The sequence below is a fragment of the Larus michahellis genome, chromosome 1 (genome assembly GCF_964199755.1).
Source record: "Larus michahellis chromosome 1, bLarMic1.1, whole genome shotgun sequence".
Lineage (NCBI taxonomy): Eukaryota > Metazoa > Chordata > Aves > Charadriiformes > Laridae > Larus > Larus michahellis.
This window is the reverse complement of record NC_133896.1, coordinates 150,970,172-150,991,683: the sequence shown is the minus strand read 5'-3', so window position 1 is coordinate 150,991,683 and position 21,512 is coordinate 150,970,172. Positions and strand designations below refer to the sequence as shown.

The 21,512-nt window shown below is 36.8% G+C and overlaps 1 protein-coding gene across 2 annotated transcripts in view; it reads left to right on the top strand.

Annotated features, from left to right (window-relative positions):
• Window positions 1-21,512, top strand: part of MGAT4A (alpha-1,3-mannosyl-glycoprotein 4-beta-N-acetylglucosaminyltransferase A) — a 72,499-nt gene that overhangs the window by 25,982 nt on the left and 25,005 nt on the right. For both annotated transcript variants that reach the window (XM_074608793.1, XM_074608801.1), the window contains exons 3-9: window positions 676-843; window positions 3,434-3,574; window positions 5,494-5,627; window positions 15,691-15,737; window positions 16,317-16,430; window positions 17,040-17,115; window positions 18,025-18,139. In XM_074608793.1, the coding sequence (XP_074464894.1) occupies window positions 676-843; window positions 3,434-3,574; window positions 5,494-5,627; window positions 15,691-15,737; window positions 16,317-16,430; window positions 17,040-17,115; window positions 18,025-18,139 (795 nt within the window). The remainder of the gene's footprint in view (window positions 1-675; window positions 844-3,433; window positions 3,575-5,493; window positions 5,628-15,690; window positions 15,738-16,316; window positions 16,431-17,039; window positions 17,116-18,024; window positions 18,140-21,512) is intronic.

Below are 21,512 nucleotides of genomic sequence, written 5' to 3'. Positions count from 1 at the left end.
CAGGAGACTTGAGGAAATGACGATTGGAAGAAGGAAAGATGCAGAAACCAGGGATGCTTATTTTGCTGGCTGGCAAGGGCATAGGCAACATAACAGCAAATGAGTTTTGATGTTTCCCTCTCCCTTTCAAAGAATACATGTATGTATTTACATTAGCAGGATTTTGATCAAAATTTTTGTTCTTGCAGGCACTGACAATACCATGAGTTAAAATTTGGCTTTGAAATTAGTATGTCTGCAATACTGTCAAATTCTACTCATTCTTACAAAGTATTCAGAGAGGGCTTTCAAAAGGTGTAACCTGTGCTTTTGTAAGGCACCATTCACATTATGCTGCTTAAAAGAAAGGAATTGTGGGCATCTGTTCCAAGAAAAGATTCAGAATTGCCTTGTGGTGCTGAGTAATGAGGACTCAAAGGCTGCCCCTGTCTGGGGCTAAGGTGAGGGGCATACCCCCCTTGATGCCTGCTTTGCATCAGTGTCTGGTGCAGCTCACTCTTCCCTCTGAATGCTGTGTAAATGCTAAGGTGCCTAACTCGGGTGGGATTGTGCTGGGCTGTGCAAACTTGATTGGATTTCAGATGTGGCATAGCTGAGCAGTCCCTGACCCTTGTTTGATCTGTCTGTAAGTGTTTGTTTCCAAAAATAACTAGGATCATCTTTTTTTCTCTCTAGAAAAGTTGATTGCATATCAACGGGAATTTCATGCTTTGAAGGAACGTCTTCGTATAGCTGAGCATCGCACTCTGCAACGCTCTTCTGAGCTGAATGCTATCTTGGAGCAGTTCAGGCGTGCAGTAGCAGAAACAAATGGGAGTAAGAATGCAATGAATAATTTTTCAGGTACATACTGTGATTGAGCTATTTTTTTTATAACTCTGCACTACTAATATCTTTTCTTATTACTATGGAATAAGAAATTAGTACCAAGAAAGCCAAATAAAACTGTTCAGCAGTGCAAATAAAGAAAGTGTAAGATGGTATATCTGGTGGGGATTTTTTTGGCTTTTGTTTTTTCCAATTTCTATTCTTAATGATCCACTTGCTCTTCATGCTCATGACTTTAGGGACTGAATACTTATTCCACACATAGCTCCAAAAGTTTGGAACTTCTGGTTACTTATTTAACATAGTGAATATATTTTCACAATAATTTACATCACTTTTAAAGTAGAGCTTGAGGGGAAAGGTGAGCAAACGGAAGAAATGGATGAACTTGAAGCAATTAAAATATCTTGAAAAGTCAGCTGGAAGATGTAAAACCTTAAGTGCTAATGTATTGGTTATGATTTTGTAAAATGTACAAATAACGTCCTTCTTAATAACTAGCAATTAAATGGTAAATTGGTAAAATCTTTAAGTTTTTACCCATTTTGGAGGCTGATGCTCAAGTTTACTGACAGCTGCATTTGTCAATATTTGAGAATGTCTTTGCACTACTGACCAGATTATTGAAACTAACTTTTTAAAATCACACTATTATTGCTTTAGTCACTCTGTTTTTTCTAGATGGAAAATGAATACCAAATAAATACAAACTTTCTGTGAGAGGTCTGATTCTGTAGGTTGCAGAAATTTCACTGTATTGGCCTAATGAGGAAAAGAGTTTTGCAAATCAAAAAACTGGATCAAACTTTTTGAATCTTGTTGTCTACTTGCATTTTTGCTATGGGTTACTATTTTCTATAATTTTTTTTGTGGGGGGGTGGTTATTATAATTACAGGCCCTCAGTGCTGATATTAATGATGAATTGCTCTGTCTGACACTAATGGCCTATCCAACCAGATCTCTATAGCTCCCTGAATCTTTGGGAATGGTGTGGGTAAAGGTTACATTTAACATAGACCGTGACTCTTGTCTTCCTCTTCTGTGTGTATGTTTTTGCTGTTAAAGTGAACAACAATAGAGGAAGTCAAGTAATTTTTGATACTGGATTTATTATTAAGTTATTACCACATTTATTTCTAAAATTGAGTTAGCTTGCTTATAGACAATATAGCTATAGGGAGTTAGTCTCTTCTGATGCAACTGAAGTTACCAATTCACATTTTCAACATTCTACTGTGTCTGGATCCCAACTGGGACATCCTCTTTGTTCCATATGGAGCCATGAGGGGTGGTCAACTGAAGTCTGAATTCCTGAGCTTTTGTGCTCAGAACTTAGATTATTATTATTATTATTATTTTTTAAGTTTAATGCACTTAAGTATACATAATACTCTGTAGTATTTGCTGTCTTTGAAGCTGAAAGAATTCCAGATTGTTTTATGTAGACCATTATTCATTCATACAAAGAGTTGTCACTCTTTGACAGAATTCTTAGTCCGGCTTTGGCAGTTGAAGCTAAAGGAAGTGTTAGGAGGAGAAGTAAAATGTTCCTGTACTGGAATCGATCAAAATAAGCGTCTCTATTTATAACATCTGTTTACAAAGCTTTTTTTCAAGATTATAAGTTGTTAGGAATTTAATTTCACCAAAAATAAACATTTTTAAAAACCCCAATCAAACCAAAACCCATAACAAAACCCTTCTATCAGCTTAGAAGCTCTGCTCAGAATCTGAGAGGAATGACACTTACAGCATTACTTTTCTCACTTCTTCACAATTCAATTTTATCTTCAAAACCTTGAGTACAGGTTTTTTTTACTTAAGTTGATATTATAAAGCCCATAATTTTTGAAGGGTCCATATGCTATCATATTTGTTTTTTGAAATAAGAGTTGTTTTCACACTTGATGTAAGAAAATCAACATGCACAGCAGGGGAATTTAAAAACTGTTATTTGCACCTTTGAGAGCCACCTGGAGATCCTGAGAGGCAGTTTCTAGAAAGAGCAAGAATTATTTTAAGTATACTTTAATGGACTAAATTAAATTCATGTTAGCATTTATTTTATTGCAGAAATACTGAAAATCTCAATTGTATATTTAATCCTATTTTTGTTTTGTATCTGTATATGCAGTGTATTCCAATATGTATTTTGTAGCTTTGAAAAGTTATTTGCAGTAGCATCACTATGTGGTGATGAGCTCTGTAAGTGTAAGTAAAAAATAATCTGGGTAAATAAGCCTCCCATTTTGATTTATTGGGGGGAAAAAACCCACCCAAACAAAACCCACCCCAAACCCCTAAATACATGGGGCATTCTTTACTTCTGTGATTACACGCTAAGTCTTATGTGATCAGCTAAGTATTAACTCTATCTGTAGCAAGGTTGTTCCTACAAGGTGGAAAATAATCTTTGCCATCATTTATTTAAAAAATTAAAATGAGCAAAGATGTCCTTTATACACAAGATATAATGCCTCAGTAAAAGGCATTGTTTGTTCTGTTTTTCAGTTAAGACCAAGCTTGGAATTTTGTACTTTTTACCACTCCATAAAACTTCATATTATTTGTTTTCTCCATTACTGATTTCATCTATGTTTACAGATGAGACACTGAAATTGCTAAAAGAGCTAACAAGTAGAAAATCTCTTCAAGTGCCAAATATCTATTACCATTTGCCTCATTTGTTGAAAAATGAAGGAAGCCTTCAACCTTCTGTGCAGGTTGGCCTTGGAAGGACAGGAGGTATGCTCATGTGATGCTTATTTTATGTTTTATATCTGTAGAACTTTCTCGTTTTAGTAATGTAATTTACTGCATTGCTTGGTAGATCAAGGACATATCATTTAACTTGTGTGATATTGATATCTCTTAGAATTCGCACTGAATGCAAGATGAAAGGAGTTTGGCTTCAGCTTTGCTCTTTCCTGCATAATCTCAGTCATAGCCCATGCCATGTTAAGGTACACATTAAGGAGCATTATTTTTTTGTAACTAAGTAAAAGGGAACAAAGCTCAAACATTACAGATTCTGAACTGCTAATGGACACATCCCTTTGGCTTTTCAGGTTTGTGGGGCAACCATGCATGGATATAATTAGTTTAGAGTTGATACGGATATAATTAGCTTAGAGTTTCTGGTTTTTTTGAACAATATATTTCAAAGTATAACTTAAAATTGGGAGAACTAGGATAATCAGATATTATTGCTTCAATAAAATTTGGACACTTGTTGAAGGGGGGGCAAAAATCAGTGTTATGCTGCAATACTGTTGACCCCCTCTTTTCTTAATCTTCACAAATTCTGAGCATTGGTCATTAGGATAGCTCCATGGAATCCCACTCTTGGAGCTCTAGAAAACAAATAGCATGAAGCCCAACCAAGCTGATAGACCTCAAAGCGTGTGTGTATCTAAGCTTGAAGGCTCCACCAATGAATCCTGGTTTCTCTGTGTGCCATCTGACTTGAATGGTTTGTGTCATTCTCCATTAGGCTTCTCACTTTTTAATTTTCTCCCCCTCCTTGCTTTTGAAAGAAGCATTTGTTACTCCTGGCCTATACTTTTTTTTTTGTTACTTCAGTAAGTTTGATTGCTCCTTCTTTTAACAGAAGACATGCCTGTGAGACAAATATGTGGACTCAACCTTTAGTGTTATTTTTCTGACTATAAACACCATTTATTTCAATGTTGTTATTCAGGAAGAAAAAGGCTCATATTCCTTTTATTGTTTTAAGTGAATGCTGTATTATATCCCATTGAGAATATATGACAGAAGTTTGAAATGACAAAATAGAAATTGGAATCAGGCTTAATTAAAAAGAGGGAGGAAATTCTGAGTTAAAAATATTTTTCCCATCTTCCCCTTTCCTTGTCGCTGTGCTTTTTGAGTGTTTTGTGTTTTTTTTTTTTTAAATTCAGAGGTTCTTAATGTGTAGTTGCTAGGCAAAACAGGCTCTATAAGGAAGGATGAACAACCTTTTTAAAAAGTTGTTTGATTTTATATATTCATGATGTGGTAAATCATTTCACACAGATGGCTTAGAATGCTGATGTTGGCTTCATGAAGTCTGCTTTATCCTTTTACTGTGTTCCTGTTGCTGTCTGCTGTGTTCCCAGTAGGTAGCCAGTCCCTGATATGGGGTGGGGTGCAGAAGAAAGACTAAGAAAGGATTTCCAGGATTGCCTGGAAATTTGTCCTGATGGCCTGGACTTGTTTTTCTAGAAGAACCCAAATCAGGTGCAAGGAAAGCAATAGAGGTTTTTTTCAGCAGTGTCATTTTAAAAGATGATTTCTGAGAAGTTAAATACTTGGGTTGTGAAGAATGGTTATGCCAATTTGAAAATAAAACCAAGTTAGGGAGTTTAATCACTCTATGAGCCCTGGTGCACCTTATCTGATTAATACCATGGTTGTTGATTATTACATATGCAATAGTCTGACATGTCTAGGATTACTCTTTTTTTTGTTTGCTGTATTTGCTGTATGTTAATCATGCTCCTGATGATGGGTGGTGTATTTTTAAACTATTTTAAATTACTGTTAACTCCATCTTTTAACTACTTGGATTTCTTAAGCAATGCTTTATTATGAGATAAGATTTTTTTATTTCTATCTTGTGTATGAAATCACTGAAAGTACATTTCTGGTTTGTTTGATTTCAGTTTCCATTGTAATGGGAATACCTACGGTGAAAAGAAAAGTCAAGTCTTACCTTACAGAAACTCTCCACTCTCTTATTGATAAGCTATCCCCTGAAGAAAAACTGGATTGTGTTATGGTTGTCTTCATAGGAGAGGTAATCAAATATTTTTAAACAGTTTCTAACCTGCCTTTAATTTCAAGTACCACTCCTTTCAGGAATTCCAGGAAATTGAGATGTAGACAGATTCCATAAAAAGGAGACAGTGTCAGTCTTGTGTTTCTCAGAGAAATGATCCTGAAGAGCCCAGCTTTTTCTATTTATGAAGGGAATAGTGAACGTGGATTCAGTGGACTGGTTATTTTGCAGATCTTTTGATGCTTATACGTAGTGACAGAGATATGCTAATTACTTTATTCCTTCAACATCAAAATAATGGCTAAGGTACTCTGGGGTTGTAGCAAGGATTCTTCCCATTCTCTTCATGCTACTGCTTAGTCCTTGCTCAAACGAGTGCTGCAGCTTGAGATGTTAGGCACAGATTGTTACTGATTTTATTTTTCTGGACGGTGTGGATATTTTAAGTTCATATCTTTTTAGTGGATTAATTCAAACAGTGTTCAGTTGGACAGTTTGATTGCTTTGTCTATGACTTAGTGGAAATCAAATTAGGAAAATGACCTCCGCTCAACTCCAGTGCCGTTTAAGTACAGCAAGAAATGGGCATAGTGTGAGGTTAGGTAATTTTGTTAATAAGCTGAAAATTACTATCTGAGCTTTGTCTATAGCTTGTACCAACAAAAAAAAAAGTGCAAGACTTTACAGAAATGTTTTTATGAGATAATTAAATGAAAAATGGTATTTTAAAAAGACTTTAGTATTTTCTTGCTGACTTTACTTGAGAAATCAAGTTGACAGTGTTTAAGAAGTATTGCCAGAAGCCAGTAGTGGACTGTAATCTCTTTGTGCTAAGCGCCCTAAAAAGCTTTTAATCCTGCTGTTTTATTTTTTTTAGCAGATCAATCTCATTCCTCTCTTGTAAAGTTGACTATTTTACTAGAAAACAAGTTGAAAATTAAGGCTAATGTCTGCCTTCAAACAGCATGAACAGTGTAAATAGATGAGCTGGTAAACACAGATGCATTATGGTTATTAAACAGAGATCTGCATATTTACTTACTGTATGGATATTTCTCAGTAATGTAATTATACACAGTAGACTTCCATACTGGAAGTTCAAGGAATTTTAAAATATCTCAGCTGATGTGATATCTAATCACCAATTTAAATGAATTGCTTGACAGTAAACTGCAGTTGTCCCACTGACACATGTCTGTATTCTCCAATTTGTTAAAATAACTTTATTACAGAATAATTTGCAGGTATTCATTAGGATGACTAATAAATAGGCATGATTCATTATGCCTCTGTACTTAAAAATCTTTTCATTCCCCTTCACTATGTAGCTAGTTCATAGGCTTATCAGATGACTTGAAGCAAGCAATTCGAATCTCATAAACCCGTTCTGCGTGAGAACTTGCTTTCAGAATAAACTATAGGCTCTAGATTTAAGAAGCTATGAACTTCAGATTAAAATGGTTGTCTAGTATTTTTATTAAATAGGTTTGTAATTAACATAGGAAACATGGTTTTGAAGTACTTTACATCATCAAACAGCAGACATATATATTTTCACACACACTACTGAATATGAGAGAAATTAACATACTTTTCTGGTGTCTAAACAATTTTATTTTTTTTCTTGTGAGGAGATCTCATCTACCATGAAGAAAATGCATCTTAGGCTTGTTCTAAATATATCACAAATTATTGTCAGTCCACTTCATTAATCAGTGACTGCACTTAGCACAATCTTTTGTACAAACAGTAATCAGTGTATACTGGAAAGACCTTGATTTGACCAAAAATATCAGGAAGACAAATAATTTCAGTAAGAATCAGAAGACACTACAGCTATGCAAAAGCATTTTGCTGATTCTGTTCGCTACTGATTACATCTGACCAGGCAATAATTGACCAGCCATTTGTTCTTGGAGCACTAGTCCATATGTTACTTTCTTGCGTATTGCTTATTCAAATCTTACTCTATTGCTTCATGTGCATACAATGCACTTCTGCTTAGAGAAACCTACATATCTTGAATATCTTTTACTGTCACCATGTCATCTCTATGTAAACAGTGGCTGCTAAATTAAAAGATGTTGATCTTCAATAGTGTTTTATCTGTCCTTCTTCTGTGGAGAATCTTCTTTCTGTTTTATTTGTTTGGAAAAGTGTCTATACTGGTTGGGTCAGTGTGACACAAGCACCCAGCAAGGTACCATCCTGTGGGCTGGTATGAGCAAAGCCTTAGCAAATTAAGCACTGAGTGCAAATACTGGGTCAAACCTTGCTGAATCTCTTTTGGATGTGTTAACATTGGAGTGTAATATGGAAAACTTCTCCAGCAAAATAAATGAGCCCATATTTTCACCTCTTCTTGCTCTGGGCCTGAATTATAGATCCCTTTGATCAACAGATCTCTTGATAGAAAACAAAGGAGTGTTTTGTGCCTCTTGGTCTCAACACAGATGTATTAGTATCATCCTGGCTAAAGAGGTGTTCCATTCTTTCTGCTAATTGTTGAAAACTTGAGAGCCTCCCTTTCCTGGAGATGCATTGGAGAGTGTATTCCTAGTCCTCAAAAGATCTCGAGTTGGAAACAGACCAATAGATCTTAGCATATACATATGTATGTATGTAATATATGTATTTTAAAAAAATCAAATCTAGAAAAGGCTGTTGTGCCAAATGATACATTATCTTCACCAGGTAATTTTAAAAGCCTACACAGATGATAGCCTTTGTTTTGGGCATCTCACTCAAAACTGATCCGAATGAACACAGCTTCTGGATATGCTGCTAACTCTTATATCTGGAAGGGTAGTTTGGCCTGTCAGTGAGAATTTGAGATATTTAAGCTGCTACTACAATCCCCGCTTCTTTGGCACCTAAGCTTTGGTACCCAAAGAGTATGGACTGCTGATACTGGGAACCTCGTGTCATTTTACACTCCTTTTCATGGCAGTGCCTAGCAAAGCTTTTATAAGGGATTAAACCAGTGATTAAAAATCTTTTTTGGATCTCAGAGAAGATCCTTGACAGGATTTGAAAACTTCCGTGTACCTGAGACAAATTTAGTATCCCAGCACAAAGATAAAATTCAGGGTTCTGCTCTTTTCTTAAGATTGACTGAAATCCTTCTCTATCTGTAAGATACCTTCTGAGATGCACCTGGGCCACAGTATCTATCTGATGCGTCTGGTAAGGGAGCATCACTGTTAGTGGATGGAATTGTGTCTGATCTCTTCGGTAATGTCTAGTGTGTTTATGAGATGGAGAGTAACAATAATAATCTTATTTCAGAAGCATTGTAGCAGATGACTTCATACCTGGATGATTGACTGAATTGACACTTTAAGTTTTGGACAGCACTATCAAATTTTGCTATTGTGGTCTGCCTTGGCCTAAAGATTTGGAGGACAGACGGAATTTTTCCTCATTATGAGTAACACATACCATAGAAAGGTACTTTTGACTGTACATAGCAACTATCTTCAAAAAAACAATCTAGACCTTTTCAACAATTTACAGCCTTACCCAAGGAGAAGACAGTTTCTCCAGGTTGCCAGGCCCCATATACTACTTTCTTTCAGACTCTACAAACCGGGCTTCATCTGTAATATGCACAAAACTAGTAGAATGCTGTATGACACTAACATACCTTGCATCCAAATGTCCTGTTTTGAGGAGTCCCTTGATATTTTTGTTCTGGCTGGCCTTCTTAAAAGCTAACTTGCTCTCTGATGTGGTGCTGTGGTTCACAACACAATCCATATGGATTTATTCCCTCACGATTGAGGGGCTGACATGCAGGACACAAGCGTAGGGAGAAATGAGAGTGGAGTGATACAAGAGTGTGCTTGTATTCCTGCTGTTGCTGCCAAAGGCTCTGCGTTGCGAAACACTGTCCTGAACTGAATCAGGTTAATCATGGAAATGATTGGAGAGAGAAAGATATCTCTTACCTGTGTGATAGAGTGGGGACTTCCAGTAAGAGAGGAATGAAGTCATTAGCTCATGTAGGACACAGAAGGTACATTGTGCTTATGTAACATTAGCGGGCTATGTTATGACAGTATTCTGCATTCCTGTTTTTTGCTTTGCGTCTTGTTCTTATATTCCATGTATATATGTATTCCCTGAACTTGCTGCCTCAGACACTGTATTCCTGAAAATAATAATTTTTTTTCAGATGCATTTGTTGAACTATAACAGATACTACCTCTTTCCCCAGGTTTTATTTATATCCATACGCTATTGCAACCACTGGAAGCCACTGCTGCACTTTTATTCCTTAAGGCTTTTTCTTCACTGCATAAATATCCAAAAATAGGTTCAAATGCCACTTTAGTGGCTGCTTTTTCCTATGTGAATTTTAATGACTTGTATATAGATAATTATATTCATTCAAATATATTCACCATTTCAAGGCAAATATATGTTTGCTTTGCCTTTTATGGAGGCTGTTCAATTTTGCATTGTTTGTTGTTATTTAAAATACACTGTAAAATTATTCCACCCCCATTCTACAGGAATTCTACATGAAAGATCAGATAAAATTGTAGAAATTAGTAAGCAATGAAATGCCCATGCTTTGCAGATTAGCATGATTGTTTCCCACGGATTTTTTTCTTTTTTTGGAAGATGTTCTTGAATAAGTTAAGACTGACTTATATTAGATTTCATTTAAGAATTAAGACCTGGATAATCTAACAGCCTGGATAAACCACATTGTTTAGAAGGTACTATACAGTTAATGTCTGAATTTCCTCCCTTTTTCCCTGCAGCTTCTCTTCTTGAATTTGTAGTATTTTGATATTCTGCATCTTAATTTCCTTTCCTTGTGGGGGAAAAAAAAAATATCTCTTTGGAATTTTAGTGCCATCTTTGCTTCTATTTGCACTTCTCTTCCTAAAACTGACTCTTTTTGACAACTGAAATAGAAATTTAATCCAAACAGAAGTTTGGTCTGTTAAGGCAAGATCTGAGATTCAAAGAATCACTGAAATTAGAAGGGACCTCTAGAAGATCATTTAGTTCAACCCCCCTGCTCAAAGCAGAGTCAGCTGCTGAAAACTTGTACATTCTGCAGTGTTTCAATATGCAACTTGAAAATTATAACTTTTAAAAAAGCTAAGGTTGCAAGTAAAATTTCCAGAACAAGAAAATGCTACAGTTATGTTGCTTGTGTGCTGCATCATGGCATTCCATCATGTTGTACTTTTTTGCGATTTTAGTTTTGTTTTTTTTCACCCCCTTTGGAGAATCTAATGTGAAAATGAAGTTTTTCACTAGCCAGGTGCGAATGTTAAAGCGTATAGTCTAAGTTTTCATGGCAGCTGTAGCACTTTATATTGACATAGTCCAGTGTTTAGCACTTCTGATAGTATCAGGTGGACAAGTCGTGGGAATTTAGTAATGCTTAGTGGCAAACTAAGAAAAACTTAAATTTGTAATGTATCCAGTATCACTAGATAAGTTGTTGCAGGAGGGGTGAGGCACAAAATAAAAGTGGGGGCAGGAATCCCACTTTTCCAATGGGATTTAGATGTCTGAACTTCAAGGCTATTTTTGTTTCTTCTAGCAGTGCCATGTCGTTTTGGTACTGCTAGAGTACAAGACCATGTCTTGTATGGTCTGATGCAAAGTGTGTGTGTGCTTGCTCTGCCTGTATGTCAGCCTGGCTCCAGCCCTGTTTGGACACATTTAGATTTTACATCCGTGGATAGAACCGATTCTCAGTTTCACATGGTGATACAGATGCAATCCAGGTGCTGCTAAATAAAATTGAGGCAAAATCTAAAACAAAGAGAATATTTTTCATTTGGTACATAGCTAAATTGTGGACCTTGTTACTACTGGATATTGTGAAATACAAGTGAGTAAATGGGTTTTGAAATGAATCACGCAAATTCACAAAGTCCAGATGCAGGAAGAGCTATTGAATATAATGGTATGGATACCAGTCAGGCCTAGGAATTATAAACTGTTGATTACTGAGAACTGGGAGGTATATGAAGAGAAAGAAGGTTCGTTCTGTACATACCCTGTTTATTGCACTCTACACCGCACTGGGGCGGCCCCACCTTAAGTACTGTGTGCAGTTTTGTGTGCCTCAGTATAAGAAGGACATCAAACTGTTAGAGCGTGTCCAGAGGAAGGTGACCAAGATGGTGAAAGGTCTTGAGGTCAAAACTTACAAGGAACAGCTGAGGTCACTTGGCTTGTTCAGCTTGGAGAAAAGAAGGCTGAGGGGTGATTTCATTGCAGTCTACGTCTTCCTCAAGGCAGGCAGTGGAGGTGGGGTGCTAATCTCTCTCTGGTGACTGGCGATAGGACATGAGGAAATGAAATGAAGCAGCATCAGGGGAAGTTCAGGTTGGACATTGGGAAAAAGTTCTTCACAGGGAGGGTTGTCAGTCACTGGAACAGGCTCCCTAGGGCAGTGGTCATGGCACCACACCTGTCAGAGTTGAAGGAGCATCTGGACAATCCACTTAGTCACATGGTTTGGTTTGGTTTTACACAGTCCTGCAAGGAGGAGGGAGGTGGACTCGATGATCCTTATGGGTCCCTTTCAACTCAAGATACCCTGTGATTGCATCTTTTTCTTTTTTTTTTTTTCCCCTGTGCATCTGCTACTGGCAAAGACAGTAGATAGACCTTCAGCCTAAAATGCCATGGTCTTCCTTACATTTTGAGAAACAGTCCACCTTCTGTCGTTCTTGAAGGTATGGAGTAGGTACAATTTAACAGTACAAAAGAGTTGATTCTTAAAACTAGGAATCCTGTTTTTGTCTGACAGCTTTTAATAGGAACTTTCTAACGTCTTGTTTTGTCTGCTACCTAATACATTCTACTACTTTGCTATGCACATGCTCACTCATAAAAATCAATAAAAAAGATTGGAAAGTTCATTTCTCCTCTGGTTCTTTGTGTGTTTGTTATGAATAACAATGTTTGTTCAGACAAACATTAGAATAATTGCAAATCTGAAATGCAGCCTCACCTAAACTAGAGAAGGTACTTTAGAGAATTGTAGGGCAGCATCTTACAAAACCTGAGGAAACTTAAAAACTTATTTCACTGACAGTCTGAAACTTTAGATTGTTCCACAATGGACTCTCAGTTTTCTTTTAGAGAGATTCATCAAAGCAGTCTATATGTGTGTGTCTCATCAAAATTGCTGATGCAAGGAGTTAAACCTTAGATGTTGCCATGTTCACAGGCTTTTGAAACTCCATAGATCTCATAAGCTAAAATCTTTTCATGCTGAAAGTTTAGACAGGCTTAAGGGGATACTGGCGAGGTATCTTGAAGAAGAGTCTACTGAGGAATATTAAATACAGAAAATCACATCTGTCTCAGGAAGTAACCTGAACTGAAGATAGTCAGAGCATGGATGGTCACAGGAGGGAGTATTGTGTATGTTTGTCTTGTTCTTATTCTTTGCTATGTATCTGTTTATGGCTGCCACTGCTGGAAGCCAGATGGTGAGTGGGGCTCAATCTTTGATCTGATCTGGTATGAATGAAAAAAGGAGGATGTCTTGCTGCAAGTGTTTCTTGCTTTCTCTGAGATCAGTAATTTCATATGATTAGGAAGAAAGGACAGGCGGAAAGATTTGAACTGCTGATTATTGGAAAAAAACACCCCTACATATGCCTCTCATTAGTTCACAGAGATCCACCTAACAGGACAAACTTGTTTGTAAGGCTCCGTGTGATTCATTGATAAGATGCATCTTTGTGGCTGGCACTGTTAACTCTTTGGTTGTGGCCTATCACAATTTTGCATTTAATTGCTTCAAAATGATTAGTTCTAAAAACATACTTTTTTTGCTTGTTTTTCTTGGGTCCCAACTCCTAGGGATTATTTAATCTTCAACCTGAATAGTTTTATTAAGGAAAAATTCTGGCTTTGTTATTGCCTTCTGATTTGGTAGCTGTGGTCTTCATTAATTCATAGCTGTTGTCTTACAGATTGTGCTGCTTTGGTTGGGATCACCAGTGAAATTTCCTTTCAATAGTTGCAGGGAGCACTGATACCATGAAACAGATTTAAGTTCATTGTAGCTGCATCCACCTGCTCCAGCATGGGGTCCTCCATGGGCTGCAGGTGGATATCTGTTCCACTGTTAGCCTCCATGGGCTGGAGGGGGACAGTCTGCCTCACCATGGTCTTCACCATGGGCTGCAGGGGAATCTCTGCTCCCACACCTGGAGTACCTCCTCCCTCTTCTTCACTGACATTGGAGTCTGCAGAGTGGTTTCTCTCACATATTCTCCCTCTCTTCTTTGGCTGCAGTTGCTGTTGCGCAGCAACTTTTTCCCCTTCTTAAATATATTATCCCAGAGGCACTATCACTGTTGCTGATTGTCTTGGCCATGGCCAGTGGTTGGGTCCATGTTGGAGCCAGCTGTCATTGTCTCTATCGAATGTAGGGGAAGCTTCTTGCAGCTTTTCACAGAAGCCACCCCTGGCCCTTCCCCGCCCACCAAAAAAAATACCCAAACAAACAAACCAACAAAAAACCAAACAACCTTTCCACTTGAACACAATACAAGAAAAAATGGTAGGGTCAAGTTTTTAATGCATTTGCTCATGTGAAAAATGGTGTAAAATCTTTTAATCTCAGTGGGGTTTTTTTTAATTCTAAAAGTGGCATCTCCTTTTGCACTATGCCGATGCAGCGATTGTTGATTCGTAAGGAAGACTACCTACTAAGCCAGCAGTGATATTTGCTGTGTCTTGTGTTCAGTGCAGCTAGACCAGACCGTCTTGACTTTGTGTGACAGCAGCACAGATTACAATATGAGGTGGGAAGTATACAGGCTACATCTCTTGAATATGAAGCTATTGTGATTGCATAGCACTTATGAAGAAAACATGTATGAGAAAACTTATGACAAATGCTTTCTACTCACATGTTCTTGTAGTATTTAGATTCTGCTTTTGGAAGAAACCCACTGTTGTCCTTTTTGGAAAAGTGTGCGTCACTGGCATTATGTTGGATTTTATAAAAATAAATCTTTAAAAATAGGAATGGTGATTTTTTTTTAAGATCAAAGGGTAAGCACCTTTATCAAACAAGATTAGTCCTTCTATAGAAATGCTTGGGAGGGATTTATACTTCATGTGTATAATCCTTTAATGGTAATCTGCATTACAAATTCATCAGAAAAAGTATGAACTGTTCCTTTGTTTCCAGCATTTCAAAGGCAGCTATTTCTGCAGAATCCTCATGAGCCACCAGAGTCTGAGTTGATTTATAGAGTGTAAATTTTCTTTTGAAGACTGATAAATAGCATGTCAAGTTATTAGATTAAGTATAACTAAGTTTAGGATTTTCAGTCACCTTTATGAATTCACAAACTCTCTTTTTCTGCAATGCATGTTTACGAGCAAGTGAATAGGTTGAGTAATCGCCAGTTCTGGCAAGCTAGGTGATCTAGACTTTTCCAGAATGTCACAATTTATATTTTAACCAACAAGTCATTTTTGGAAACAGTGTATCTTTACGAACTGTGTGATTTATAGCATTGATAGTCCTTCAAGTTTAATCTCCAATGCAAAAAATCAACCCCAGTCAGGGAAACACCATGTTCATTGCTGTCTGGTGGTTGGGGCATTCACACTTTAAATGCAGAGTTTAGGAGATATATTTTTGGAAGAAGAGTGTGTTCAATGCCCTGTTTTCCAGAAGGCTTTCCTTGATAATATTTTAATATATGTTTTCATTATTATCTAACAATAATATGAAGTTCTTCCTCCACAAACACTCAGTGATCATTTTGTCATTAAGAGCGTGAGAAGTTGCAAGAAAATACCAACAGTTGGATTAGAACTATCTGTTAAAAGCGGATACAAGGTAGATATTATTCCCTTCTGTTTACGAAAAAAAATTGTTTATTCTCCCATTAGACATAAAATATAGTTATGTGTATGACGTGTTCCTATATTACTCAAATATTTTACATGCTGAAACTGATTTTCAAGTACAGCTATTTCCAATGCTTATTTTACTGGGTTCTTTTCAAGTATAACTCCAAAACTGTTAAGTGTGTTATTTTTTGTGTTTGTTTTTTTTTTCCAGACTGATCTTGATTATGTTAACAGTGTTGTTGCAAGCCTGGAAAAAGAGTAAGTTGTAGTTTTAATGGGGGACTTCTTAGCTTAGTGGTGGGTTTGCTTTTTCGTTTTTTCCTAAATCAGTATTCTGGAAATATGAGATCATACATCTCATGCATTCTTTGGTGTTTGGATTTTCAAACAACAAAGTAATAGATGACAAATTAAGGGGCAGTGATTCAGTCAGTTAAATTGTAAAACAATAAATGAGATCAAATTATTTGGTACAACACAGGCAGGATTTGTTGAACATGAATGGAAATTTTACATCTATGTTAGGGCTTTGTATTCCATATGTTCAGAGAAAACTATGGTCGGGGGTGGGAGGGATCACTATGTTCTGAAAAAAGAAAGGCAAAAGAAGTGTTTAGAATCTAGTTAGAATTCTGAATTACTGGGCAAGAGGCTATACTGCTCTGAAGACAAAGCTAAGGAAAACAAAATTTTTTTTTATATACTTTTATTTAACATGGCTCATTTGCGTAAGTCATTGTTGTAACCACACATAATAACTGTACCAACAGAAAACCAAGGAGGAAGTCTACAGAACTCAGAATCTTTCATGTGACTTTAGGATATTTCTATTTACAGGTTTTCTACAGAGATCAGTTCTGGCTTGGTGGAAGTAATAGCCCCTCCTGCAACTTACTATCCTGACTTGACAAACTTGAAAGAGACATTTGGAGACTCAAAAGAGAGAGTGAGGTTAGTTTATTCTCCCAGATCTTTTCCCATCTCCTCCCACACCTACACTTCTGTTGTTTATGAAACGGCAAGTGGGATGCGAATTCTTGAAATGTTTTCTTACTGTAATTCTTGAAAGTGTGGGGATGCTAAAAGTGCTCTGTGAATCCATCTCACTCCTATCTGCATGCTGTTCTGTGCATGATCAGAGCCTAATGCCATGCTTGGTTGAATTCATTTAGTGTTAAATTTTGGGAGGAGAACTGAGACTTGATACACTTTTTTGCTGTAGGTAGACTTTTTTGTTTACTGTTTTTCTTCCTGAAATACAGTGTAAAACCCAGTAATTCTGTCTGAATTACAATTTAAAGTGCACATGTATTTTTAGTGAAATGTCAGGTAGTTTTCACAAAATCAGATGCAAGTTAAACCAGTTTTATGCCTGTATTAAAGCATAAGGCAAAAGTTTGTTCCTTTTTTTCAGACAGAGGATTTCCTGAGGGAACAATGCCAAAAGCAGCCATCCTGACATTTCACTAATATGTGTCATTCTTCATAGTGAGATTTACTTTGCACTGCCAGCATGTATTGAAATAACTTTTTTCATAATCCTTAAACATTTAATTTCAGATGGAGAACAAAACAAAACTTGGATTATTGTTTTCTTATGATGTATGCCCAGAAGAAGGGGGTTTATTACATTCAGGTAAATTTCTCTTCTTTGTTTTGACACAAGTTTTCAAATGGATCTCCAGAAATTATACTGTTGGACACACCATAGAAGGACCTATACAGAAAAGAGATAACTTGATTCCATAGTTGAAGGAGGGCATTAAGTATGGAGGCTGTGGTATATGAGGAAGTTGTGGAGGATACTGAATTAGAAAGCTCTCCTGGAAGCTGCACAGCCAATTACATGAGACAGTCTTTTTGAAATCAGGCAGTCACACAAATATTAGTGCCAGCACAAGGAGGAGAGCATGAATGCACTGGGAGAAAGGACAGAAGAAGCAGGATCCTTAAAGCAGTGGCCTGTACTTAGTATGACTTAAAGGGACACATCTTGGTAGTTCTGCTGCCTGGACTAGATGGCTAGTTTGGACCATGCACCTGTTCTTCTGTTGGACAGCTAAAGCCAGGTGAAATGAATCCCATCTCTGCAGACAACGTGTCTCTTAGCTTCTTATCTCAGAGGAGAAATTCTTTCAGTGCCGTTAGGTGTGTGAGTAAAGAGTCACGTTTGTGTACAAATAATGCATATATTCTACTTGTTCTACTGATGATGTCACTTAGTCTAACATTATTTTGTGGATGATTTTCCTCTGAAGAGAGAAGCTAGAAAAGCAAAGTTCTGAAGTAGTAAGTTGAGATACATTTGTGGATTCTTCCTACAGAAAGATTCTGGATTAGTTCTCCACAAATAGACAGACTGTGATCCCTACAATAGTTATTCTTGGCTATAGCATCTAGGTTTTATAGCAGCACTTGTATTAGAAATATATGGCTATGTGTTAGCAATATGTTGTAAATCAGTATTTCCTAGCTGTACTTTTTCCTATTGCATTGCTGGTACTTTTTTTTTATTTATGTTGATATCACTGCTACTTTCCTCTAGCTTGAAGATGACATCGTTGTCAAGCAGAATTATTTCAGCACAATAAAAAATTTTGCACTTCAGCTCGCTTCTGAAGATTGGATGATTCTAGAATTTTCTCAGCTGGGTTTCATTGGTAAGAAAATGTTCAGTTTAGAACACATTCATCCTCAGAGTCTGTGAATTAATAGTGGTCTGATTTCAAAGCTATCTTCTTTGTACTGGGAATGAACCAAGAAGTAGAAATTAATTGACGTTTTTAGGAACTCTAGTTTAACTCATGGGTTTGATTTTTTTTTTCAGTTGTTTCATATACTCTTATATGACTGAGGCAAACTCAAACTGTTGGAATAGAGGGCATTTTTAAAACTGAAAGTTAATTAATTTATAGAAATATTAACAGTCAAACTGCAAGCAATGACTTATTTTGAATTTAGCTGCCATTAAAACAAAAATGTCATTAAAAGACAACTGACAGAAGTAAAAGAACAAAGTGTGATCACTAAGTCTACCCAAAACAACTTCATTGGTGTTTGTGCCAAAATTTCTAAGAATCAGCAGGCACCTGTTTGTCTTGGTTGCAAAGCTTGTTCTATCTCTACCTTTCTATTCCATCAAGGAGAAGTTATGACAGTCTGCTCCTTCTTAGGTCTAGTTGGAGTCTGTCTATCATTTGCAATGAACAACAGTGAGAGAAGCTAATGCAGCATCCCGGGCTGTTGTGGATTGATTGCCAGTTGTTGTTGAAATTGCTTCATGGCTATTTGCTCTTACACTAATAGGTTTTTATTGAGAGGTACTAGACTTAACAGAAAAGCAATTAAAAAGATGTCTCGAAGGGATTTTTACAAACTAAGAAAAGTTATTTCATCACTGCAGTGATGCGTCATGATCTGTTTAAAAGTGATAAGCTGGAGATATGTGAGGAAAAATGAAAAGCTAAATCAGACTGTGGAGATTCCTGTATGCAGACAACACAGATTATTCCAATGCAAAGGCTGTAAGTTGAGCTCAGAACAGGAAGAAAATCCTACATGTAACAAATAAAGCTCAGTCCCGAGTTCTGTCATTCTCTTGGAAATTCTTGTTCTCTTGTTTTTACTTTGGATCTACTTTGCAGAAAAAGGCTTCAATTTTAGCTCAGTGACCCGTAATGGTTGCAAACAGTGGAGATTCATCTAGATTGGCGGAACTGAGGAGGTTGGCACTGTGTAAATGGCAAGTACTATCTTGTTTCCAGCTCAGCATCAGGTGTGCTGCTGAGGCAATAGTTCCCCTGACTTTCAGGGTCTCGGACATTCACCAAGTAGGAAGGAAAATAGTAGTTATCTCCTAAACATGCTATGCTAGGGTACAAAATGGTCCTTTGTATGTTTGCCTGTTGGTCTAACCTACAGAAACAATGGAGAAGAGATTAAATGGGCAGAGGGAATTCTCCTTATCTATCTGGACACTACATAACTGATCTGCTTGGTTGCCTTGGGCTACCAACAGAGATGCACTGTTGCTGAAATAGTTATGGCACTGGTTTTGTGGCCTCAGAAGTGAAAGGGAGGAACAGGAAACAGAGCTGCCTATCATCGAGAAAGAAGCATTTAAAGAATTTGTTGGAGCTTTTGCCCTAAGTAGACTTGTTTCTTCTGTTGGGGAACCCCTTGCAGCTCTCTGTGATTCTGTGGCTGCAGAGACTGGTTGATTACCGTCATCTGATTAGGCTTTGTTTCTACTTTTGAACAGTTAAACTGAAATTGTGGGCTTCGTTGCATTTAGAGTTTTAGCTCCAGTCCTAATTGCACTTTAAATGTAAATTCTGTATGAAGTTTCTGGGCTATAGAAGTAACTTACATTCATTCTACATTTGCTTAATTAAATAGTAAAGAGTACTCACAAATTGCAGTTTTGTAAGACTGACATGTCAAAATGGGTGTAAAACCAACTTACAGTTTAGGACGTGCACTGTCTACCGCATGGAGATGTATTTCAGATCACTTACTATTTGTGTATTTCACACCCCTTTCTGTTCTCAGTGCTGCTATAGAGGGCATAGTGTCTAAACCAGAAGGGGTAGGTATATTTTTCTTAATCGTGAGATTTGGCTTAATCATCTGCCAACTGTTGAAAAATATTTTAAAGTTGTTTTTCTATCCTGTCTATATACTTTTTTTTTTCAGTGTAGGCTCTGAAAATACTTACAGTTAAATTTAGCTGTTGGCTCCTGCTGCTTGCGTCCCTGTTCTTTGTTCCTTGTATCGTATTTGCTTGCCTCCTTTTAATTAGATGATATAAATAGAATTTCAGATGCATTTAGCTATGGCTACACATCTTCATTTTGCTTTTCTACCTAGAAAATTAAATCAGATTTTTTTCTCCCAATTTAACTACTTATCCTGCTTTTATGTTTTGAAAGAAAAATTAGTATTCATGAAAGTGACTAAAACTTCTGACTTTGAGACACATTGTTGTACTATAACCATATATTGCATAGAGATTTTATGCAAGTAATCTAGATTTGCCTCATCTCTACTATCCCTTTGTGGATCTTGATGCAGACTGATACTATGGTAATTTGCTCTTCTCCATAGCTATCCTCATTACTAAAAGTTAGTTGTTTGTAACTGAGGATGAGTTTTATGTGTAGATGTCCAAGAGAGAAAGAGCACTGAATTGCCTAGATGCTACTGATTTAGAAATAATCTTTAAAAAAGAGGTGTGGCTGATTCGCTGTAAGCTATTGGAAACCTTGATCAGCTTGCAAGTTCTGAGGTAAAAATGTTTTTTGTCATAGTGTATTTCTGAACTGAAAATCTAATTTATGCAAGTACTACATGAGAAAGTGGCAAATGCAGCTATTTCGGCTGACAGCAGGATTACAGAATTCTGTCACCTCTGTCACAGAGAGAAGTTGCTTTCTTTGGGGTTTTTTTGATACTGAAAGCACAGTCTGAAGTGCTGTCAGGTATCTAATAAATAATGGGTGAGATGTATGCTGTTTCTCTCAGAAGCTCTGTGGAAGGAGATGCATCTTTTACTCTTCTGAATTCTGGTTTGTGCTGTGGTCCCTGACACAACCTGGGAAAGTCCTACTAGCTTTTTAGGAGAAATATTGATTTGTCTTCAGACTGCCTGTGAGCTGAAGTGTTTTCCAGAGGATCTACAACACTCTGTGCTGTGGCTATAATGTCAGCTGTCACTAACTTTTAATGGAGCAGCCTGAAATCAGCCTTTTGGTTGTCTTATACAGTTCCTCTGAATCTTACTGTGCCCTGATGTTTTAAGGCCTGTTATTCTGATTATTTTAACTTTAATTAATTAACAATTATTATTGTTAACATGATTAATTAACAATTATTTTATTGTTCTGATTACAGTTTTGCTCAAACTGTCCACATAGTTGAAGCTTGAGGAAGAGTAGATCAAGTGAAATATTTGAGATTTAAATAACTTCAAAGATGTTCTGGTTTTAATGCCAGTAATTTGCATATCATTAACAGGGAAAATATTGAACTACT